A 26,517-nucleotide genomic window follows, 5' to 3' on the forward strand; every position below is an offset into this window, starting at 1 on the left:
TTCCAAGGACAAGATCTATTCAATTTTCATTTGTACTTTGTTTTACCGGCACTTGGGGCATGGATCATACAACACCCAACTAAAACCGTCACCAAACCATCACCTTTCTGATCTGAAATCGACACACTTATATTTTTCCTTTTATGATTTGTAAAAATGCATTCAAGATAATTTAAAGGTAATTTATTGTCTCTGTTACGTATTAGTAGTGGTAGTGGTGCGGGGGGGGGGGGGGGGGGGGGGGTTACATGATAATCCATAAAGGTTTTACATAAGTAGAAAGGTCGTTAAAAATATTCACCCTCAAAATAGAATGCCCTTATATGATTAGTTATATTGACGTGGAGACATCTTTAGGTACATGTAGTTCAAATCCAAGTTTGTTCAATTCAGGAGCCCCGTGTGTAAGATGGGAGCCACAATAGGGGATCAAAGTTTTATGTGGGAATATACAAGAAATTATTATTATCATTTTTTAAAATGAATGATAGTTCATCTATTATGATCAGTGATATGGCATTTTTAAAAACTATTTTTAGCGAAAATTTGTGTATTCCATTGAAATAAAAACACTGTGTGGTTATATGTTCTATAAAAAATACACCCGAAAGACCCAAGGAATTTAACGTTAAAAAATGCACCCGAAAGACCCAAGGAATTTAACGTTAAAAAATACACCTGAAAGACCCAAGGAATTTAACGTTAAAAAATACACCCGAAAGACCCAAGGAATTTAACGTTAAAAAATACACCCGAAAGACCCAAGGAATTTAACGTTAAAAAATACACCCGAAAGACCCAAGGAATTTAACGTTAAAAAATGCACCCGAAAGATGCAAGAAGGGGGGGGGGGATCCGGAATCATTTCTACAAATACCTGTGTTTTTATCTGTCAATTTCATCGTTTCTTTATCTGTCCAGAATTTTCTCTTCGTTCACAACTTTTGAACTATACAAGATTGATAGTTTAGGAACTAAAAGATGGGACCAAGAGCGAACTATGACAGAAGACAATGCCATTCTTATATAGGTCAAGGTCAAATTTACCATGTTCGACGATTTATAATCAATGCAGTCTGTACAAGGTGATTTGTGATTTACCTGTGATATACATAAAAAATGAAATCATAGATGTGATTGTAAAATGTACTAACCTAACGCTGATCGGGTGATTGGATGTATACAATGCGGTTTGTTATTTTCACAATTACAAAACAAGGGTTGACACGTCCTTTTCCCCTACATAGTTTCTGTAAATTAGATTAATCTCAAAAAATTGTGTGACTGACATAATTAATTGAGAATTTCTATCTTATAAATATAATTTACATTGGGAATAACACACTGGTGTCATCCGTTTTCTATCAAGAGCTGTAATACTAGTTAAATCATAAGAGGAAATTCACTTATTTTTAACTCGGTTTTTCAACCTTCGTACGTTGTTCTCCCTCTCCAGTTTAAGGGCTTCGTTTCCACATATTTATATAAATGGTAAATTTAGAAGAATGTATCATGGAATTTATTTAAAAGTACTTTAGAGGTTATTAGCAGATGTCGGAAAATATAGGAAATTTTCAACAAAGTCCTACGATCCACCGTATCTAGAGGTCAGGAATCCCCCGCCAGGATTTGTCCCCAAATTTGGTTATGCTGTAAAGTTTGAATTATCAGATGACAATGAATACTAAATTTACAAAATGATAAGTTCCACAACTTGATAATTAATTCATCTGTTGTCAGCCACTAATCTCATTTTTGATATAAGAAATATGAAAACGTCACTCATAATAAACAAGTGGCATGATAAGATTTGATAAGGTATTTAAGTTTATCTCGTTTAATATGGTAGCGCTCAAAAGTGGTAAGTTCCTGAATTCCTAAAATAGACATGCCTAGATATCTACCTGGTATTCACCAGGCAGGATAGATGCCTGGTATTCACCTGGCAGAATATCTACCTGGTCTTAACCTGGCAGAATTGATACCTGGTATTCACCTGGCAGAATATCTACCTGGTCTTAACCTGGCAGGATAGATGCCTGGTATTCACCTGGCAGAATATCTACCTGGTCTTAACCTGGCAGGATAGATGCCTGGTATTCACCTGGCAGAATATCTACCTGGTTTTAACCTGGCAGGATAGATGCCTGGTATTCACCTGGCAGAATATCTACCTGGTCTTAACCTGGCAGAATTGATCCCTGGTATTTACCTGGCAGAATATCTACCTGGTATTTACCTGACAGAATAGATACATGTACCTGGTATTCACCTGGCATGTTAAATATACCTGGCACTCATCTTTGAGAAATAAAGAAGTGTGGGATTTTCTATTAATTTTCTGTAGGATCTCAGCAAACTTCAGTAGACGTGATGAAAAATAATCGCACGTGATGTTTATTTTAATACAAATTTCTACAGGAAATTTTCTTTTTGGAGCAGATTGTTTGATTTTATATGTACCTGTATGCGATTTTATTTATTTACATTTGCATTCAGAATATTGCCCCAATAAGGAAGGAAATAACCAACAAAATTTTGGGAAATATTTTTGTATAATTTTGTCAAAATCCTACAAGAAACAAAAGATTCAAGGGAACCCCCCCCCCCCCCCCCCCCCAATAAAACCTAACCAACTACGGGAGCTGATTATCAAGGACACCAAAATTGTGTCAGTATACATGATTGTTCCAGTTTTGATTTGGGCAATGGAAATACGAGTGTTTGTTGTTGTTGTTTTTTTTTTTTGTTTTTTTTTTTTATTAAATCAAACCACGTAGTTTGATGTAAGTTAGTGTCATTTTTACGTACAGCAAAAAGGAAGGCATCGGATTCTAATTCAACGTACAAAAACGCAACTTAATACTGATCTTTATCGTGTGATACACGTTCCTGTGTATTCCCCTGTCTCGTAGTTTATATTTCATAGCTTTGTTGCAGAGAGGCTTTTCATCCTTGTATTTCATTACACGCACTGTAGTAACCCAACCAGATGCGACTCGTATGGGAACTTTGTCTGTCGGAGGTTAAGGTGCCGCGCCCAGCAGGGCAGCCAGCAAATAATCAGACAGCTACTAAGTAGTTTGTGAGTATATGCCAATGGAAGAGATATTGTCAATGCAGTGAAACATATACTGTTCAATATCAATGTTATTGACAGAACAAAATTATATAATTTCATAACTTACGCAATATAAAATGATGTAAATCAAATCGGTTATCTGCATTAAAGTATGCCTAATTTTATAAAAATATCATAAAGAAAAAACCCTAGATAAACATACAGACATTTGTCTCGCATTATTGTTTGCTTATTGTGGCGTTGTGAAAGTTGGTGAGAATGACTCATATTGCAAAACTAAAACTGTTGACAAATATTAGGGTTATCGCCATCTACCTACAGAAATTCGTCACCCCCGTCCACTTCCGTACTAAAGCAAAGATCACAATCTGGTAAAATACAGTCCTACTCCGCGAGACGACATGTACATGCACCTCTGACTTAGCTGCAGACCTGTAGCTCTCTAAAAAATATTTTGACTTGTGTTATGTCAAAATATTTTTTCCAGGGAGCTACAGTTCTGCAGCTACCTCTGACTGTGAATTAACTAGTAGCAGAGGTGTTTGCCAGACCTAGAGAAATGGGAGAGCCCACTAACACTTTTTTCAGAATTATTTCAAAATTCACATCCACGCCCTATGCGTTCTCTTGAAATCACCTATAAGCAGAGAGAGAGAGAGAGAGAGAGAGAGAGAGAGAGATGCCCCACTTGTGTAAAACATGGTGTTTACAATGTTTCACTAAGGGTCTGTGTTGCATGAATGATGATAATATAGACGTGATAAAAACTTCATCTACGTCTAGCTGCAGAATAGTAGCTCTGTAGGGAAAATTGGATTGTTTCCCCCATTGACTTACAGTTCCGTAGGTAACTTTTATACAGCGACATTTCTAGGCCTTTAGGAGATAATTTCAGGGGTTGGGGGGTTGGATTCTGAAATGAAACTATTGTTTCAGGTCTAAAATAAAATGACACGAGTTTGATGAAACAAGGCAGTGCCAATATAGTATTTCTTTTATTTTAAACACTTATACATTCATTAGGTCTTAGAGTCATAGACTATGAGCATACATTCTTGATCAAATAAACCTTACCTCAAAAGGTGTAATTTTTGGAATAAATCGTGTCGATACCATATAAGTACAGTATATATATTAAAATGTGGACACCCCTACCTCCGATATATGTTAACGACCTCAAATAAGAAATACAGTATATAGAAATGTCCCTATCGTGGTGTACATGTAGCTTTACAGTGGACGTGGCTGTTTTCCTGGCTGTTTTTCGGAGTTATGTACAATTATAGCCATTTACTAGTAAGTATAGAGTTTTTTTCCTGATTTGTAATTCTATGACGTAAGAGACATGCGATGAGGAATTCCTCATATCTATATGAAAATACTGTCAACATGTACTCAAACTACTTACCCATGAGTGAGAAAATCCACACACATATATAATTACATTGTACTTGTACGGTTACATGAACTTGTGACATTTTTTTTTTTTTTTTTTTTTGCATTGCATCAATACATCGTACAAAAAAAAAAAAAAGAACCACAGCTTTTCTGAAAGTAATACTAACCAAAAATCCTGTGGAAAAGTACTTTCTTTTTTATCCTTGGGTCTTTCTACAAACCGAAAGTTCATGTCGGACGATTTTCACAAATGTTTATTGACTTTTAAAAAGAACTGTGTGAAGGTCGGCAATATACAATATTTAAGTGCTCGGTCTCCTCAAATGGAAACTAGAAGATTTTCCTCCATTAGTGTGAATCAAATACACCAATTGAAAAATAAAAACCTAGAGGTATATGTAGTGATTTGTTACGTGTGTATGTAGTGATTTGTTACGTGTGTATGGTGCTTTTTGTATTGTTCAATATTGTTTGATATTACTTTCTAGTTATGTATTGTACTTTGAACTATGCTTAATATCATATAAATATCTATCTATCTATCTATCTATCTGTCTATCTATCTGTCTATCTGTCTGTCTATCTATCTATCTATCTATCTATCTGTCTGTCTGTCTGTCTGTCTGTCTGTCTATCTATCTATCTATCTATCTATCTATCTATCTATCTATCTATCTAAAGCACAGAAAAAATCATTTATATTAAATATATATATATAAAGCACAGAAAAAATCATTTATATTAAATATTTCTTCACTTGGGGCAGTGATGTTCATTTAAGAGTTCATTGCTATTTCCGTGCTTTATATAAAATACTTCGAATGCAATGTGTATCATATTCAATTGTCACCGAAAGCAAGTTTTATTAGACTTGCTTAGACGGTCTAGCGCGTTGGTTACGCGCTGCCAGGAGATTTGGTTCCGCAGGTCGTGAGTTCAACCCAGGGTAGGTGCGAAAGTGGGTATCCAAATAAATTGAATTTTTCTGTGCTTTATATTAAATATTTCTTCACTTAGGGCAGTAATGTTCATTCAAGAGTTCATTGCTATATCTGTGCTTTATATATATATATATATATATATATATATATATATATATATATATATAATATGTATGTATCACGCTTGATCAGGGGTTTCAACACCCCCCCCCCCTTTAGAGTCCTTAAGTGACACACCTATGTATTTATTTTATTGTTACATTAAAGTACTGATGGGCTGTACTGCCCAAAGTTGTATCAATTGATTAAAACACATAGTACGTATAATCCTACCTCACATGAAAAACTGGAATTGTATCACCATTAATCAAGAAAATCTGATCCATACAGTCATGTTTATTTTTCATCAACAGATATCGTGTGGACGCAATAGCAGGAAAACTGATTGGGGATTTCAAATATTGTATACTGCAAATATGGTGGTAACCCCTCTCAAACTCAATGAATAAGAAAACGTCGGTGATATCATATCATACGACAAGTAATGTTGGCTTAATAGCTTTATAAACAGTTCCATTACCTAATTATAATCACCTGTTTACTACAGTGTTTATAATTGATGTCTCTTTGTAATCAATATATAATACAGTCGTATTTTCCACTACCTTTACAGTTCGATTGAGTTCGACCTACTTTAAATAATTAATAACATAATTTGTTGATGGCGTGAGATAGGATGTGTTTATGACGTTTACGCACGAAAATAGCTGTTTTGTTTTAATTCTTCCCCTTGACATTATATCATTTGTCTTGTCTGTAATTTATGTCGGGGGGTTCGGAGAGCACGCACTTATTGGTGTCGAAATTGAGGATTGCAAACCGATAGTCTGTTATTTCTTTATTTCAACCATTGACTGTTTTGAAGTATAACTTAGCGGCCAAAAGAAGATTGAGGAAGTCACGCAAGATAGTGACAAGATAGACACCTCCCGACTTTGTTCTGTTAACAAAGAACTGGAGACTGTTTTAAACAGGAAATATTTTTTTCTCATCAATATGAATTCGATGGAAGATACATTCACTCGGCCACGCCACCGGTTGACGATAAGCTTGTGCGGGCTTTTCCCCGCCCACAGGTACATGTACTTGTTGACCTTGGAAACGACCGGGAGCTCCTCCTCCCTGATATACACAAGGGTTTTATCATAAGTTTGACATTGTTGCCTTTAGGTTTTTTCAAATGAAATGTCAGAAAAATGAAGTCAATTAAGTGATTCAGACGGTATTTGGGCGCGCGCCATGTGTGGGGAGAGGTGCATATATAGGCGGATCCAGGAATTTATGAAAGGGGGATCTAGCACTTAATCTTTTAGCTACTTTTCATAATGTCCACCCCACACATTTACACCTTTTTGCTTGTGTACATAACATCTTAGGGGGATCTTGAGACAGTTTATACGGTTTGTTAATTTATTACTTGTTCCCCAAGTTCTAGTCATTGTTATCGCTATACTCAGATCTGATTTTAAATTTTAAAAGCTGATTTAAAAATTACTCGCAAAAGGCGAGGGGTCTGGGTGCCGCCTAGACCCTCAGAAGCTCTACGGTAAGTGGTGTAAAATCTCGTATTCTCTAGATCTTTTTCACTTTTAAATTATCTGCACTTCTTAAACAAAACTTGTATATACTATTTAAGAATTCTTAAGTGATATTTGTATCTGACGAAAACATCGTAAATAAATATATCAGTGTTTCGCCTTATTCGTCGTAGAATTAAATGATATACAGGTGTTGATCAATTTGAATGGTGCTATTACATGTAAACTCCACCTTTCATATCATTTGGACGCAAAGTCTCGTTGAAATTGAATAACTTTATTTTTTGGTCCGCAAAGGGGGGGGGGATCCGGACCCACCCCCTCCCTGGATCCGCCCTTGAGGTGGTGGTGATGGTGGGGGGGGGGGGGGGGGTGCCAGTGTTCTGACCAGTCAGAATATCTAATTTACATCACACCATTCTACAAAATAGTCTGACTGTAAAATGCTGTATATCAATATGGTCTTATTTCAGTCACAATACTATCTATTTTCATTGTCACGTTGTTATTTTTAATCCACCCTCTAATGCGCTTATTGTAATCCAGCAAACCGTTGATCAACAGGCCTACAAATTCTCCAACTTTGAAAAATATGTAGGGTTTGAAACCTGGGTATCGTTGAATTAAAACTGCATGACATTTCAATGAAAAATTTACGTGAGTGAAACAGAACGTGTAAATTGTGGGCAAATAGAGATTATTGAAGACGATTAGCACTTTATATTTATTCGTCCTTTATATGAAAATCTAGGAAAATTACATATTGATACGTTTATCATGAAAACCCGTCAATGTATAAATTATTACAATTGTACTTAAATACAAGTAGTATGTGTAATATTGGGAAATTTGTATATGAAACTTTTTTTTCTAAACTGAAATTAGATGCCACAAAATAAACAGGTCTATCCTCAACGTTTCGAGAAACATGTTCTTTATATTATCTGAAACGCATGCTCTATTTCGTGTTTACAAATTGTTATCATAACCTATTGATATCTTTCTCATTTATGTTATTATTGTAATATATGTTTTTTGTAACCTATAAACAGTACTGCTTTTGGAAATAAACAATACAATTCGTGGATAATAAATAGATCTATAGATTATGTTGAACAATGACAGAAAAAATAAGGTTTAAAAACTTTTGTTATTAATAATTGTGCTAGAGAACCTATCCAGAGACTCTGAATGAAGCAAAATTACATTATTGTCTTCCCGTACAAACACTGATTTTTGTATATAATGCTATATATATATACGTTCAATAGAACCGAAATCTTTATTTTGATTAAATCTTAAATTTAGTTTTAATCTTATCAATGGCTATGGTTAAAGTTACATACAAAACTATCCTAATTGTACATTTTTACAACAAAATAAAATTTTCAGATTCAGAGCTAATATTACTTTAATCCCTTAAGCTCGGTCTACAAATATATAAATGTTTCTGTATAGCGATATATTTATTTCCAATATCTTTACCAGTTGCAATGATAGCCATTTCCTCATGAATGTGAACAATGCGCGGATGAATCTTGATATTATAACACGACTATTTTTAGCGGCAGGGAATTCCGACAGAAATGAAAGTAAAATGTAATAAAGATACATAGATGTATATTTCGTTTCATACATGAGGGTATGAACAGCAATACTTCACGCCGACTGGGAAGTGTCGCAGTTTATGTTCTCAGGTATTTTCAAAATTAAATATGTTTAATATGGCACGCAATATAAGTGGTATCATACAGTTAACAGAAAACAATAAAATATTAAAGTTTTACAATAAGTGTGTATTGCTCTATTATTTATCTTACATTTACATGTGTTTTAAAAATAGAAAGAAAAAAAACCCATTGCACGAGGAAGATTTGATCACTGTCAATTTCAGGCGTCATTTACAAGCAAAGAAGTATCGTGTGAAATTTGTTTAATTTCAATAAATACAAAAAAAAAAAAAAAAAAAAAATCAAAAAAAAAATCAAAAATCAAAACAGCAATATATATACTTGAAACTTTATCATAAATCTAGAGGTAGTACATATTAATTTTATATCATATTGCTTATGTACATGATGCACCATTAAATGTATGGTTTGCGAGAAAAGGAATAACTTGAATACGATATATGACATAAAATATAACATCGAACCAGACATGTATGCATAACGGTATTTATGTGATGATATGACAGGACACGAACGTGCACTACCATTCATTATCAGGACTCTCCAGTTGCCCTCACCTGATTGGTATCTAACAAAAGTTACAGTAAATCCCCATCAACTCTATAGGGGATTAGCTTAGTGTGAGACTTTAGCCCAGATTAATGAACAAACACGTAACACCTACAGCTCAATTCTGACAACGCAGAGACAAAGAGGGCTATAACGGGCAACCTTATCTGATGCCACCGATTTTGTAAAAGATAAAAGTTGACACGAATTATCTCAGCGGCGCGAACAAAAGAACACGATAAGTGCATTTATGTTTTTTAGATGATTTGTTGATTTATTTGTCTGGTAATTCACCTCCTCGTATCAGCCTGTAAACATTATTTTGAATCTTTGATCCGGGCAAACGTTCGATTACTGTTAAGCAAATTTAATGATGAAACAGTTTATCAATATGATGGTATCAGTTAATTTGATCAAATGCACTATAAACAACTGATTTTGTGGTCGTGTTTACAATGCTTTGTACATGTAATATGATCGCATTGACATTACAAAGATATTAGTTTGATAACATATAATCAGATATAGAGACCTTTTAAAATTTAAATGTCATAAGAATTAATATTCGCATAATTACATTTTAAAAAATTGGGATGAAAATCGCCTCTTTTGATACTTTGGATTAATATGAACAATTTGCGTGTATTTTACAAGAATTTTTTGCAGCCATGACTGATAACAGAATACAGCATGCAAAACGGGTCCATAAGACTATTGGGCATGGCCATATACATGTACCATACGTACATGAACATAATTCAAATGTCTCTACCCCACATAGTTATATGTATTTATGAATACTTGGGGACTTCATTCATTTCTGGAGCTGGACCCATTAGCAACACTGATCTTTTTGAAAAAAGCAGGCGACAATCAATTCGCTGAAATTAACGAATACTACATGTAGGTAGCTTTACTGTGGTGAATGCATTGGAATGGTGTGTTTATATCCCTTAATTTTTATACACTATTTTCGAACCTCGTGTGCTGCAAAGGCAAAACTTGTAAATGTCCACACCGACTCACCAGTCGGTGAAAACTAAATTTACAGGGAAAAACAAATCGTAACTCAAGTGAAATTGTAGTTCATTGTTGTTAGCTAGAAAGTTATTCAATCATGGACATGTACCTTGAATTTAAACTTAAGAATTACGGACCTTGAATTTAAAAAAGTTCAGCAATTCATTTTGTGCAGATAAAAATTTAGTTTTGAGCAGATGAATATAACGCTAAGCGCTTATAATTGTGTGTCAATTCACATGACAAGGCAAAGGGCTATAACTCTTATAATACAAAAATCGAATTTGTCAAACATTAATGATTTGAACAGTTGGCATTGCCTTTGTAAGCCCTCTCCATACCAGATACGAGGTCAAAATCATTCTGATACAGTATAGCATTTCGTTAGGTAATGTTATGAATACATGATATAGAGTACTGATAGCAGAATATTGCGCAAGTTCGGTTAAGTATAATACAAGTATTCAAATTAATATCATAAAATATCAAAGTAAAAAAATGAAAGAAAAAAAAAATGAAATAAATAAAATGGGACAGGGTGATTGAGGGAGGGTTGGACGAACAGCAAATCTTCCGCTTTCACAATCAAAGTGCAGTGCTTATTTCATCCTCTTTGATTAAAAATTCAGAGAAAACCAGCAAATTTCAATTCTTACAGACTAAACATTTTTAAAATTCTAATTATATTGTACCTTGAAAGAAAGCTTATATAGGCTGTGTCTGCTTGCCTAATCCTATTATGTTATACAATAACAAGGAATTTATTTAAATAAAAAAAAAAATCTAAAAATTACAAAGTGAGTTTTAATTTTAATATAATTTACCGTAATGAATTTTAAAATGAAAATAAACAATGAATACTTTAAGCTTACTTTTATCTTTTATTATCGTACACTTTATGACAAAACTAATTTTATCATTTTACTTCTGTTTTGAGATAGAAATCTTCTCTGACAAGGCGATCCGTTATTGACCTGTGTTTTAGTTTGTAAATAGACATTGATTTATCGCCGTGTCTGTTTCACGGATTCTTTACTCGCAATGTGATCTGGAGATTTATGGCTCGAAGTTAAAGGCCGAAGGCCAAAACATGTCACATTCTCTCCACCATTCTATCATTAAATTGGCTGTTGGCTACGATTTTATTTTGAAATATCAACAACAACGAGAGAACATGCTTGTAAAGGGGTAGTCTGGTATTGTTCAACATTTGTCATAAAAATATCATGTTTTGTACCAAAGTGAAATATCATTAACGGTGGAGTATCAAACTATTGTTTGATGTGATGTGTTTAGGATGAGAGATTATTACGCTATAAATATATGATTATGAATTGATTGATGCCTTGTAATTGAAATTTCTGTGGACACATTTACATGCGTGCCTATACCGCAATTAAACAATTCAAATTTTTATCATGTACCCTATATAACCATAAGTGTCAATTTATGCCGCTAATCCCACGTGAATTAGACTTTCAAATATGGTACAAGTACGTTACAACTCTTATTGAAAATGACAGGACAATCCTATGCCTAAGCTTTATATGATTACCGTTCATTTACGATAGCAATGAAGACAGTTGTCAAGGAATGTCTAAATCATGAACCGTCGATCATAGACCAGTGTTAAACTGAATGAAGATCAATGAAAAACTGTTCTGTTTAATTTATTTAGTGTTTAAGAAAACCAATCGGATATTGTAATTTGTGTGTCTAGACTAATTTGTATTACACGACATATGGAAAGTCTACATCGTGAAATTTGCGTCATGTTTGTAAACAATTCACACCGGTGATATTGACAAGATCACGCTGTACGTGCCATAGAATGTGACCGTGTTCACTCTAGTGAAATTTGAGACTAACGAGGGTGCAGTAATTTGCAAACTCAATTTCTCCGTGTTTCTCAATGTTAATTGTCCCTCGTCACTCTTAAATGAAATGTAAACATGCTGTTCTAAAAAAAATTTTAATTGAATCAAATTTGTGGTAATTATGATAAATTTGTCTGTGATCAATGGTAATTAAAAGTCACTTTTCACACTCCGTGTTCCCTGCGGGTTCTCAGGCTAACTCACACCCGTAGGTCTGTGAAAGTTTGACACTCTGTGTCTCTACTTTGCCGACAATTACAATCAAAACACCGTTATCATGTCAACTATGGCAGTACAAAGTGAGAAAAAGCAATTTCACTTTCACATCCACACGCAATTTGAATAAAGGCTATGATAAATTTACCTTTTATTAAGTGTTTAATTTTGTATATATTACTAAATAACAAAACATAATGTAATTAGTATTTCCTGTGTGAAATGTACTTTATAGAAATTGTAACTTATTTTCACCCTAGGATTAAATTTTTGTACACAGTATAAATGCTTGTATCCCTTCTTTTACAGTTTAATTTACCTAAATTTTATGAAACAAGCAAGCACTACTCCAACTTATTTATTTGGGACGGGCAAAGAATAAAAACACAGATCAACAAAAGTAATGTCTTATTTACAAGGGTTGTTTAATTTTTTTTATCAGCAATTGTTTGCTTATGTAGCGATTTGTACATTAATGGTATTTTCTTGGCGTTTTTTTTTTTTTTGGCCTTCTTTCATTTGGTTTGTAATCATATTATTAATGATCAAAAGAAGTTTCGTTTGCCGGTATATAAAAGAAGAGCACAGAAAGACTTAAATGAAGGTTTGCTTAGCAATGAAGCAAGAACAATAGTGATTTATATCGAACTGTAGATTCAATGATATCATTTACACCTGTTTCTTTGTAAAAGAAGCCGCAATTACCCGGTGGCTTCATGTTTTTTACGAGAGAGAGAGAGAGAGAGAGAGAGAGAGAGAGAGAGAGAGAGAGATGTCCAACTGACTTTTAAAATCTAGAATGAAGTAGCTTTCATGCACTATTTATTTCCATGGTTTCATGTTGTGTTTGACCCCCTTCTGAAAGTGATAATTTTTGACATCCATTAACACTAGTTCAATATGTGGATAAAGGATTAGATATAGACTAAAATAACATGATATAAAATATAATCTGACTTAATCTGCAAACATTATGGAGTAATCTTTTTTCCAGGTCTAAGCTCACGCAAATGATGTTTTCTATAAACAGTACCAAGATGAATCAAAGCAAGGATATAAAGACAGATTTCCATTTTGACTTCACTATATATCGTTATTTTCATTGAAAATTAAGGTTTAAGAAATTATGATATACTAAAGTGCACTTTTGATATTTATATTTTTATGAAATCCAACAAAGCAAAAACAAATATAAATGACTAATGTAAACAAATTTAAAAAAAACACATTATTTTTCTTTTTTTGCTATTGTTCACGTTTTAAATCATGATTATTTTCTTTTTTAAACCATGCTTATTATTATCAATTAGATATCATTTGTATACTGCTATATTAAAAAACAACTATAGCCATTATATTTTAACAATAATTGTTATTCATGTACCGGCATTCAATGTTCAGAAATGTGACTATTCCTGAATATACTATATAGCATATTTGAAATCTCATTTGAGCTCATGTATATTGTTAAGTGTAGATATATGTGCTAATTCTGAATTAATTTTACGTACCGATCTGTTTACGTGCAAATCATGTTTTCATATATATGATTTGTAAAAAAAAACACCCAAAAAACATTCAATTTCTTCTAAATATAGAACTATGGATTAATTGTAAAAGTTCATTATGGATGAAAGAGTTTTTAAACTTTGAACAGTACTTTTGAGGTTGAGAATATTCTGTGTTCAGAAAAATATTCTATTAAAAAAAACAAAAACATTTCCTGAACATTTTCTGAAGTAGGCTATAGTCGCAGGTTTTTTGATACTGCCTATAATACGGCAATCCTCATTGGTTCAAATTGTCACGTGATTAACGGACCCGCCAAATCACGAATTATATTGGCGTACGCTATGCTATCGTCACTTTGGCGTGTGATCAGTGGAATTCAAAACAAGGAAATACAGTCTGACCGGTGAATAAGTTAGGTGTGAATTTATTGGTCTCGCAGTCGAGACGAAGAAGAGGAAAAGCAGGTATGACGAAGAACAGGGAGGATAATATCATTAGGACATTAACATATGTTGACTCGGAAGGTGAGTTGAGCCCACATGATCACGATGGCGACTTTTCAGTAAATGGGTCAAGCCCTCTATCGTCACCATATGCCAACGATGCCGATAGATCTTCAGAGTTTTTAGAAATGGATTTACCACCATTATCCCCCTGCCCCGTCCCCAGGCCAAGGAGAAGACCCATGAAATCGAGGAGATATTCACCGATCCCATTCGCTTCGTATCAGGACGAGGGTCACGAAGGCGATGTCGACGAGGCCACGGAACAGAGAGTTCCCAACCCAGGGACGGAGTTTGCGTCCCCTGCCTGCCCGGTCTCCCCTCCCCATAGGCGTTTGAGAGCATTGCGACTTTTTGATACACCCCACACCCCGAAATCTCTTCTGCAGAAAGCTAGACGCCGCCGCAACACAGACGATAAGAAACGCCAAAGGGAGGAGCGGGTGGAGGCTAATTTCAACCCCTTCACCCCAAACAACAACCGACCAGGGTCCGCTACTGTTAACGGCAAGAGAAACAGGTCTCAATTTGAAAGGTATGTAGTTAATTTTAGACTTCTTTTAATGGAAAAATGAGTCATGAAATCGTGTACAGTAAACTTTAGGAAATGACTAATCAGGAGATGGGAATGACAATGTCAGTGACATGTTGAAAATCAGTGACCAGAGTCAGGTCTGGTACCAGTGCTCGCAAGTTTATGGGGTCTGTCATGGTAATGTCGGATTTGTTTCAGTAAATTGTAGAGCCCAAATACACAGTTTTCCCAATCTAGATTCTATACTGTAGGGTCTTGGAGACAGTATTTAGTAAAGATGCCCATGTATAAAAAAAGAAAACATAGTTTTTACATCAACCATTCTCATATTGTATATCGATTAGATCTCAATCTGATAGAATTCAAATGAGTACAGTTTTGAAATTATCTTTTAGGAGCTTATTGGAAGACTCAGCTGATGAAATAGAGATAGATATCCCATCAACAAAGGTAACATATATATTGATTTTCAATTACATAAAGAAATTTTATGTCTCTCTCAAATAAAAAATAAATCAAAGATCAAGAAGTTGTTAACAGTGTTGCTTTGCATTATTTTATATGTGGTGTACAAGCAGCAAGTACATATATATATATTTTGTCATTCAGGACAATATCTAGATACAATTCTTTTTTCAGTGATTTTGACATTATTTCTGGAGAACAGGTGGTAAATAATTATTTCAGAATCTTTTACCTTGACTAGTGAACTCAATCACAGGTGCTCTTCAACAGGTGGTTGAAGATTAAAGGGATTTTGCAGTTTTACTCAAGTGTTGTCAACATGTTAAGCATTAGTTTTTATATATGAACTACCCAGGAAGCATTTCACCTGCTTATTGGCGACATGTCGCTATTTTACTTGGTTAATTGAACTGAATAAGTTATTGATTTGATTTTAAAAATTTGACTTACCATACATATTATTCTTGTGTCTGAAGTCTCACAGGTGTTGGTTAAAATTACGGTTTTAATTTTCCACTGTAAATGATGACATGTAATTGTAAAATAGACAAAAATTTCGGACTTGGTCAGCTCATGGGTGTTTGAAGTAGTGAAAGGACCGAGGTTGCTATGGATGCCAGTTACATAAGAGTATTAAAGCAACTTGCCCCTTCCGGTTACAGTGACATTGTCGCATCTGATATGAAAAATAACACGTAAATGGTATGTTTGTGATTATAATATAATCTGAAGCAATTAACCTGTTCAATTCTTTTAAAAATTCTGATTTCCAAATTACTGTCGGAGTGTCTAATAAGCATTGACTCGATAGATTGCAGTACTGTTCACTACGCATGCGCAAGTTTTGTAAAGCGTGTCGTGAAAACATTAACGCAAAGGTAAGCTCACTTATTCTGCAAGAAAAAGTCGCAAATTTGCATTGTTTATTACATTCTAAATTCTAATACTCTTTTAAGTTGAAATTTATCATGACAGGAGAGCATTTCCAAAGCTTAAGAAAATACAGTTAATCACATCCAACTCATCTTAGTATAGTTCATTATCACGTTCAGTAATCATTGTGGTTAATGTGCCTGGAAATGTAATTATGCAGTGGGTGTTACAAAGGAAAATGCACAACATGAATGCAAACATTTAGCAATGTTACTTCTGTCCTGCTGAATTACTTCTCAGAAGTCTAGCTTTATCTTAGTTTTATGGGTAGGTGTTAATTAATGCTTGCAGAGTCCAGTGGAAAAACTAGCCTTCATGGGTATAGCTTGGAATTGCTCTAAACAGTGTGAACTTACTGGTAGTAAAAAAGATTCCACATATTGTTTCAATTCTAAATTTATACATAAGATTACATTTAAAAAAAAAATGTGACACCACCATATTATTGTTTTACTAGATTTGAATTATGCATGTTAAAGGTCATAGAGGAACAGTGTTTTTCCTTCATCAGAATTACTTTCGAATTTAGGCAATTTCCCCTTACAAAAATATTCAAAATTTACCAAAATGGCATTAAAATTTCCTAAGGAGATTAAATGATTAAAAATTTATTTGAACTGTATTAATCAAGCAGTTTCATGTTCATGACATGTGCCATGTTGCATAATTAGAACTATCATACATATGAAAATGTTGCAAAAAACGTTATAGTTACATAATGTCCAATTCATGGAAGAATTCAACATTTCATTAATTAAAAAATTTCCATTATGGCCATATCCAAAATGTCAATTCCCCCCAAATTGGTGTGAAAAACACTGATGTCACTGTAAAACATAAACCACATTGCCTAAAGAATTCCTGGTCCTCATGAATATTCATTAATCTTTGATAGATTTTATACAAGTTTCTGAATTATTGATGCCCTTTACATGTAAATGTTAACATGTTTTTACTAAATTGCAATTTCACAGAACTTTACAAAAACCAGAGAAAAATGGAAGGCTAACAAGCAAAAACACCTGAAGTACGAAAGAAAAAGATGGTCACGATTCTTTCAACAGTTATGCAAGTTTAATCAATGCATCAGATACATATCAACAGTTTCTAAGACTTGTTAAGCTTTAACATACAGAAACTTTGCCTTGTTCACTATTTTATTCTATAAGCATCCAAAAACAAGGCGGAAAATTTGTAAAATTGAGACAAAATTACCACGCTTCACCCATGTAGAACTTACTGCCTGCCATGTGGATATAAACTTTTTCTACTGTTGATCATTGACTTGGTGTAACACCTGTGATGCAACACAAAGTTCTATGATGCTTCTTTTTGCAACATGTGCACAAAGAAATGTTTGCATGGATCAACATTATCAGTGGTCTGATTGCAAATGAAACATCAGTTCGGGCAAGTGGATCTGGAGTCAATTTTTCAGTTAGAGATGTGATGTCTGATGTAAAATTTTAAATTCTGTTCGCTACTTCAGGATTTTATCAAACATAGATTGTATTTTGGAAAATCTGTGGTAGTATTAAGTTGTACAGAATGTAATCAACTTGCTGACGTTGGACTTTATAACAAGTTTCATAGCAAACTCTGACCAAAGCATTAGGCCAATTCAACTTAATTGATAGATTATCATCCCCGCCCGCCCCTCAAAAATTGGCCCGTCCTGAATTTTTTTTATTTTGCGAAACTTGCGATTTCTGGAATATTTTCATGTCCGACTCCGGTATTTACACTTCTTGTTTACATTTCCGGTATAGGAAAGTGAAAAGTCACGTGAAGAAAATAGATTTATATGGTTTTCTTAATTTCTCGCGTTCTTACAGACGTAAATATTGAAGAAGTTAGGTATAGTTCTGTTATATCCTTAAATTGAAGCTTATCCTGGAATTAGTGTATGAAAATAGCACAGATTGATATCCATCTGCCATTAAATGATGCAGATCTGTTGGGGGGAAAAACTCGTTTGTCTTTAATATTTTTCTCAGAAAATAAAAATTAAAAAATAAAATCCTCCCACCCACCCCATACTTTTTACTGACCCTAGATGATAATCTACTAATTAAGTTGAATTGGCCTTATGGAAGCATGATTCTTCAATCTCCTTTTTTACATATTTTGGGAAACAGAAAAGTTAAAATAAAAACTATATGAATTGAAAGGGATTGACAAGGGGACTGGTATGGTGTATGTCATACCATTTGAAATTGTCCGCAATTGAATTGCCACTAGCAATTTTTGAATGGCAATTCAACTTAGAAAATATATGAAGATGGTATTTGTTCACAATTTCCCTCTCCCAAACCTTTATTATGCGAGACTGCTTTTCAAGCAGACCAAGAAGTGGTGCATTGGTGCTGATCCCATGGATGCAGTTCCACAAAAACTAGGGAGGAAAATAACTTTATTACAGTTAATGTCTAGTCTGGTTGTAAAGGAAATTTATAATGTTTTGCAGAAAATTGCCCTGCATGAGATCAACACTTCTCGGTACAATGAAGAGTTTTATGAAGTCTGCAAGCTTGGAGATGGGGAGTATGGCAGTGTGTTCAAATGCGTCCATCGACTGGATGGCTGCACATACGCCATTAAAAAGTCCAAAACGCCGGTAGCAGGAAGCGTGTATGAGTAAGTCACTGATAACTCTTGGATATACTACTCTGTGATTGTGTATCTAGATATACAGCATATAAAGATAGAAAAATTTAGGGTCTGTTAGGTAACTGGAAACACCTTTTTAAAAATTTTTTTTAGGCCTAGATACATAGATACATGTACATGGAAAAAAACCCCACAAAAATCTTTTATTTACAAAATGTTTTCATTCTTTAAACTATTTTTTAACATGTAATTTACCAACTACTGGACTTTGATGTATTTCTCTCTTGCTTTTGATTTATCTATCTAGATCTATTCGTCTGTTTGTCTGTCTGCCAATTCCTGTAATTGTTTTTTCATTATTGTACCAAAGTATGATGAAGTTGACCAAAACTATGTGTAGATGTCATTATATTTATTTTGTTAATTCCCTGATGATTAAATGTACTCTGATTATGATTGTAGGAGAAATGCCATGAATGAGGTTTATGCCCACGCAGTGTTGGGGATCCATCAACACGTTGTGCGGTACTACTCGGCTTGGGCAGAAGATGATTACATGTATATCCAGAATGAATTCTGCAATGGTATGATATAAAAAAAAGTTTCTGTAGAAAAACATATCAGATTTTGTTAGTTTTATTCCCCCCCCCCCCCCCCCTTCCACTTTTTTCTTAGAGTGTCTATTATTCTGATGTGGCAATGATTTTCAAGATGACCCTATGTATTTTAAGAAAGGCATTCAAAATAGTAACATATATTACATCCGCTAACAGGCTCATTTTATCGTAATCATATTTCAGTGTTTTTTCCCGGGTTATTGTTTCGTTTATATATGTATACTGCTGATATATTCAATTAAAAAGAACATTCATCAAATTCCACTAAATTATGACTGCACTGATATTTTCTTTTCTTTTGAAATCGCTAAATTTTGATTTTGCTAGTACCATTATTTATAGTACCCTGTTTCCATCCTAGGAATGATTCATGATATGTACAAGATTGATTGGGCTGTGGTAATTATATCGATGACATGGTTGTAGGTGGCAGTCTAGGTGAAGTTCTAGAGAGCAACAGAAGAACTAGGACAAGCATGAGTGAGAGTGATTTCAAACAGATCCTTCTACAGGTAGCCCAGGGGCTTAGACTGATTCACTCGCAAAACCTTGTCCACCTGGACATCAAGCCAGGTCAGTAGTTGTTTTGTTATATCTCCTACTGTATGGAGTATTATTCTGCCAAGACGTTATTTTCAAACCAAGGGTTAAGTTTGAGTACAAATTTTCATGAACCTCTGATTTTGTACCAATTGGCAAAAGTGAAAACAAAAGTCATGTGAATCTAGTTTCACAAATTTGTAATCTGAAAGGCTATAAATATGACTGCAATTTAAGCAAATCTTAGTTGTTATGATGCTTGTCCTCAAAGTTCCTATCTATGGTTTTTTGGTGCTTGATCTGAATCACTTTAATGTTTAAATAAATGATTATTACAGTTCTAGGACTTTCACATTTCACATGTGTTTTCCTTTTGACAAAACTTTCTTTTGGTTCCAAAATTTTTCACATATGTTTGATTTACTTTTAGAAAACTTCAACCTAGTCATAACTTTTGAATGGTTAGTGACGGGGCTTGCATATATTTAACATGTACATATGTAAATCCTAGAGACAAGACCTTTCTTTAGGTACCAGAATTACATTGCTGTCATACGGAGGCATCAGTGTTTCACAAATGCATCTTGCTTTTTCTATGAAAGAAGTCTGAAAATTATGCAGTTAATATTTTGCATTTTTTATTATTGAACACAATTTGCATAATTTGAATAAGAATAAGGACATGTATAATTATATATACACTTTTGTTAAAGAAGTTTTTAAGTGTCATGTGAATAATCTTAGAGCATATATATATATAAAAACATCCCAGGTCCTAATCTTATACAATATTACATGTATGTTTCAAGAAACAATTTTACAGTATAACATTTTGAATTGTTAATGATAGATCAGCTCAATACAAATTAGATAACAGTGAATAATAACAAAAAAAAAAATATCTTAATTTGCTCTGATTGCATGTCAATTCACAAAAATTTCCTGTGTCTGGGGCTTAGGCAGCCTCCAGACCCCATTCCCTTTTTCAGTTTATAATCATTGATGTTGGCAGCTCTGAGAGTATAGACAGTGAAACACACTTATAACAAATATACTTATAATGAATTTAGGCTTGTTGCAAAGTGATATTTTTTTCCCAATGAGGGGAAAATAGTGAAAATTATTTTGGATATAACGGAAGATCTGTTATTCGCTGGCCTTTAAGGTTAGCTATAACTGTGCCTTACTGTATAACTGGAGTTAAGCTTATTGGTTTAGTTTGCAATTATTACCAAATATACGGAAAAAAAATTATTGACAAATTTTGATGTGTAATTTTTTTTTTTGAACAGGCAATGTCTTTATACACAGAAACGAGAAATTCTTACGTTCTCCTGAGAGTGGTATGGAGTCGTGCGATGAATTTGATGATGAAGAAACTGACGAGTCCCCCGCAATTCTCTACAAAATAGGTATGATAAACATAGCAGATTTCTCAACAAAAGCTTATCATGGTGGCACTACAAACTCTTGTGTAGTTTTGGTTAATAGAAATATTTCAGGCTATTTTATTAGAAAGTTTTGAATTGTTTAGGTCAAGATTTTTTTTCCTGACTGACTATCAGTCATTTACTTTAGGAAGTTTGCAAAGTCCCAGACAGAACTGTGAGAGTCAAGATGTAAAATGTCTTTTTCATTTCACCCGCTCAAAATATGATCGTGAAACAAGGAAACACTCACTCTGTGGATTTGTGTAGGGTCAAGTGTTTGCTTCAGCCACACACCAGTTAGAGTATGACTTGGTAATTGAATGAAAACATTACTTGTCTCCACTGAAGCCTTCGTTATCTAACGGTTTTCTCTTTCCTTGATTTCGTTTAAAGTGTGCACTGTCAGCTCTATGATAATGTGATGGTAAGGAATACTTGTTAACGCCGAAATGATACCTAACCACCCAGTTTTTATTTTGGTTTTTGTTTGTTTGTTTGTTTGGTGTTTATTACTTCTTGTTTCACCTAAATTGTATTTCTTGGAAGTCCTTAGTTTTCTAGTTTTAGTTTATCATACATTGGGAGATACTTTAAATACGGTAGTAACATTAGGGGGTTGTGGGAGGTTGTTGGCAGCCTTGAATATTACTTATTTGGATTACAGTCTGGTATCTACATAATCATTCCATGTTTCCATAGCAAACAAAATAGTTTTATTCCTTTTGTGTATCATATGGAATATATTCGTGTATCGCCTACAATGTTATAATCTTTTCAGCCCTTCTTATATGAACAGACATTGAAATTTTTATCATTGCCATTTTGCATGGTTATGGACAACTTTGAAAATAAATGTGTGTCTGCTCATAAATTTTCTTTCCTGCAAACACAGAGATAAAAATCATTTAAATTGTAGATCATAATCATTATGTAGATAAAAGACAACATTTGAATATTTAAATATATTTCATTAACAGGTGATCTGGGTCATGTGACATCTGTTAGCAATCCTACAGTTGAAGATGGAGACTGTCGATATCTGCCCAAGGAAATCCTGAATGATAACTATGAACACCTGACAAAGGCTGACGTGTTCTCTCTGGGGGTCACAATGTATGAAGCTGTAAGTATCCAGATCTTATTTAAAAATTTTTAAAATATTTTTATGCGCTTAATTTCTTTGTGGTTTGACAAAAATAAGCATACGTGTTTGTACTGGCTTGATTTCGTGGCTTAAGAGTTGTAGTTGAGATTCTCTGGTTCGTGCATTTCAAAACGTGAAAATTATAAAAACTACAACTGTAGCAGGTTTTTTTCTGCAGGGTGATAAATTTGGCTTATCTTAGCAGATTAGAAAGCTTTATGGCAAAATGTCACTTGCACCCAATTGGGAATTAAGTATTTGCAAATTTATTCTGCTAAAATTATTATCATACCTTTGAACCAGCCAATCACCAAATTTTATACCTGGGGAAAAGCAGCTACTTGTCATGGTATTGTTTTTGTCCATCTTTCATTCAGTCCAAAACTTTACCCTTCCTAATAACTTTTGAATTAAGGAAAGTAGAGGATTATTAAATATTTAGCAAAATGATAAAAATATTTGAGAACTTTTAATTTTTTTTTCTTCATCAAACTTTTCACTCTCAACCATTTTTGTGAGGGAAAATTTTTCATTTAAATGGATCAGGATCAGTATTAACATTGCATTGGTGTTCATAAAACGAAATGAATGGGGATCCGTATCAACATTTACGTGGAGACTTTGTCCTCTCAACTGTTGATCAATACAGATGGTCATTCATGGTGGCATGAATCGCATCTTGTTTTCATTTTCTTTTCTTTTTTTTTGAAATATATTAAAAGTGGATCGGCTGTGGAGGCCTCAAAATCAAACATAAAAACTGATTTTAGATAAGTCTATTTTGTGTTACTGCTTCAGTAGGATTAGATGTCTTGATATTGTGGAACAGTCTTATGATTTATAACTTTTCTAATAGGCAACTGGTTGTCATTTACCCAAGAATGGCGAGGAATGGCACGCAATTCGCCAGGGAAAGCTTAGAAAAATCCCGCATTTCTCCAATGAAATCAACAGTCTTTTAAAGGTCAGTCTACTGTACAAGATTATATTTATGAGATTGTAAAATTTGAGAATTTAGAGCATGGTATTCTTATCAGTGTGTGATAAAACTCTTTGTTGTCAAGAATGAAGTTACAATGTATACAAACATTGGTGAGAAAGCTGTGTTTTCAGTGAATGCCAATTTATTATAAGATTTCATGTTTAAAATAATTTTCATGATTGACAAAAGGTTTTATTTTAGAGAGACTTTCATATTGTGAATTTTTTTTTCTGCAGAGCATGGTACACCCTACCCCGAGTTGTCGACCCTCTGCAATGGCCATCACGCAACACTCTGCCCTATGTCCACAGGCCAAAAAGTCACGAGCCCAGTTACGCAAGGAACTCAACGAAGAAAGACTTAAAAATCAAGTGCTCTCAAGGTGATTTTACTCTTTAGGACTTCACATAAGTAAATCACACATTATGTTGCCCAACGTATGAGATCACAACAAAACAATATCCAGCTTCACCAATGTAAAGTGTAATGACATATCTAGAACATCAATCATTTATTTCATGATAAGCAACCCATGATGACCAATTTAGATTTGTTTGTTTTCTGTTAAAATGGAACTTCTTTTAGGGAAATTTTTTAGTATTTTAGCAAAATTGATTTTAAAAAGAGACAAATAGCTACAGTTTTGTCACTTTTTCACAGCCATTTTTGGTCCATGGGGGAACCTACTTTCTGCAATAGATTTGTGGATCAAAGAATGCAGATATTCAGTTTAAAACTCTTATTATCAAACACATCAGATTTGGTTTGGTTATAATTAAACACAGCACTGGTACACACACTGACAAAAGAATACAATGTGTAGAAAGCGCTCAGGAAAACGAGTAGCAATGCTTGTCACAAATAAACTAATATTGAAATCAAACATCTATTTTTGATGCAGTGGATTATATTCTGTGTTGCTAAAGAGTTCACATATAATAATTTGCTTGATAGAATTTAATCAATTGAAGCAATTTCATTATCTTCAGAAAACTGTTGGAGGCAACACAGTGCATACCAAGGCCGTTCCGAGGATTCAGGGGGGATAATGTTCCGATCGTCACACCAGTGTCGCGGAGAACTCGCCTTCTGGGGAAGAACATGAAACGGAGTATGAGTCTCTCAGCATTCTGACCTCACCGCTGACAACAGCCACGGACAGTGCAATAGTGTGACTTGGCAATTGGTTGACTACGTGCAGAATTTCTACAGCTTGTTTTTTTCTATCATTCTCTTCACCGCTATTAAGAATTTAAGACTGATAAGCTGCAAGGATGGAATAGTCTTCTCTGTCACTGGTTTTTGTGTAGAGAGGTTAATGCGTATTTGTTCCTAGACGTAACTATCATGTGTAGTTTATTTATGTATTTCATCTTCCTATCAATGGAATACGAGTGCCAGTATTGTTTTCGCTCACTCTACCTTTAATACATAGAAATCTGTCATAAGATACATGTGTAAGGTTTTGATGTCCTGTCACCAAATCTGTTATCTTGCAACATAGAATTGGAATTTCTCCTTTTCTAAATGTGATATTTTTGTATGCATGTGTGTGTGTATGTGTGCGTGAACAAACATTTTTGATTGAGGAATATAGATTTGTATAGATATATATTTTGTCATTGATGATGCATGTCATTCAATTTATTTTCCATGAGAGTACTTGTCTATTCCGATAGATACATGTATAAAGAATCTTGTCCCGATTTCCATATTTTGATTGGATCATTTCATTCATTAGTTGATCAACTGCATGAAATGGAATTAACAAATTTATTTTGTAGAATAGTCTCCTGTGAAGTTGAGCACTGGGCCCTCACCTTGAAGCATATTTCGTGATAACATAGTTTTCTGTGAGTTAAGCACACAGGCCACTTTTAGACATATTTTGTGATAACAGTCTCCTGTGAAGTTGAGCACTGGATCCACCTTGAGGCATATTTCATGACAACAGTCTCTTGTGAAGTTGAGCACTGTCCCACCCCCTCCCTTTCACACATATTTCATGATGACATAGTCTCTTATGAAGTTGAGCACTGCCCCACCCCCTCCCTTTCACACATATTTCATAATGACATAGTCTCTTGTGAAGTTGAGCACTGGGGTCGCATTCAGACATATTGCATGATGACATAGTCTCCTGTGAAATTGAGCACTGCCCCACCCCCTCCCTTTTAGACATATTTCTTGATTACCTAGTCTCTTGTGAAGTTGAGCACTGGGGCCACATTCAGACATATTGCATGATGACATAGTCTCCTGTGAAATTGAGCACTGCCCCACCCCCTCCCTTTTAGACATATTTCTTGATTACCTAGTCTCCTTTGAAGTTGAGCACTGGGGCCACATTCTGACATATTTTGTGATGACAGTCTCCTGTGAAGTTGAGCACTTGGGCATTCCTTTAGACATTTCATTATTTATAGTCATAACCATTCTCATACTTGTATTTATTTTTGTTAAATAACTATTAGTGTGATTGCATGCAATTTTTTTATTCGGTCTTAAATATGGCATATTGATTGAAAAAAAAACTTGATATTGTAAATACACACCTATTCTACATGGGATGTGATTGTTGATATGTATTAATTTTTGACTCAAATGTTAATTCTTATCCTGCCACATTTATTGTTATTTACCAAAAATTGTGTATTCACGAATGTAACCAGCAGTGTATAACAAATTTTTCTTGTTAAAAAAAATATGTATTTAAAAAAAAAAAAATGGGAGAAAGATTTGGGATTTACAAAAAAGCACCTGCTGGTTAGATTCATAGAGTAACTTTAATGAGATCCTGATCACAGCAAGGTGCTCAATGATTGTACATTTTCTTAATAAAGTTTTAATAATAAATGTTTTTTGTATTTTTGA

The 26,517-nt window shown here is 34.0% G+C and overlaps 2 protein-coding genes across 11 annotated transcripts in view; one reads left to right on the plus strand and one right to left on the minus strand.

Annotated features, from left to right (window-relative positions):
• The window catches only part of LOC125677531 (uncharacterized), a 71,277-nt gene extending 49,787 nt beyond the window's left edge, over positions 1 to 21,490 (minus strand). For 2 of the 10 annotated variants that reach the window (XM_056158602.1, XM_056158594.1), the window contains exon 1: positions 21,416 to 21,483. The gene's annotated coding sequence lies outside the window, so the exon portion shown is untranslated. The other 8 variants (XM_056158604.1, XM_056158605.1, XM_056158600.1 and 5 more) reach the window with 8 other exon arrangements.
• Positions 11,286 to 26,517, plus strand: LOC125677530 (wee1-like protein kinase 1-A). Its single transcript, XM_048915638.2, has 10 exons — positions 11,286 to 14,922; positions 15,318 to 15,372; positions 18,788 to 18,957; positions 19,393 to 19,514; positions 19,974 to 20,120; positions 21,380 to 21,499; positions 22,495 to 22,640; positions 23,518 to 23,625; positions 23,880 to 24,025; positions 24,633 to 26,517. The coding sequence occupies exons 1-10, from the start codon at positions 14,351 to 14,353 to the stop codon at positions 24,775 to 24,777; spliced, it is 1,731 nt and encodes a 576-aa protein (XP_048771595.1). The 5' UTR covers positions 11,286 to 14,350; the 3' UTR covers positions 24,778 to 26,517.

The sequence above is a fragment of the Ostrea edulis genome, chromosome 3, assembly GCF_947568905.1.
Source record: "Ostrea edulis chromosome 3, xbOstEdul1.1, whole genome shotgun sequence".
Classification (NCBI taxonomy): Eukaryota; Metazoa; Mollusca; class Bivalvia; order Ostreida; family Ostreidae; genus Ostrea; species Ostrea edulis.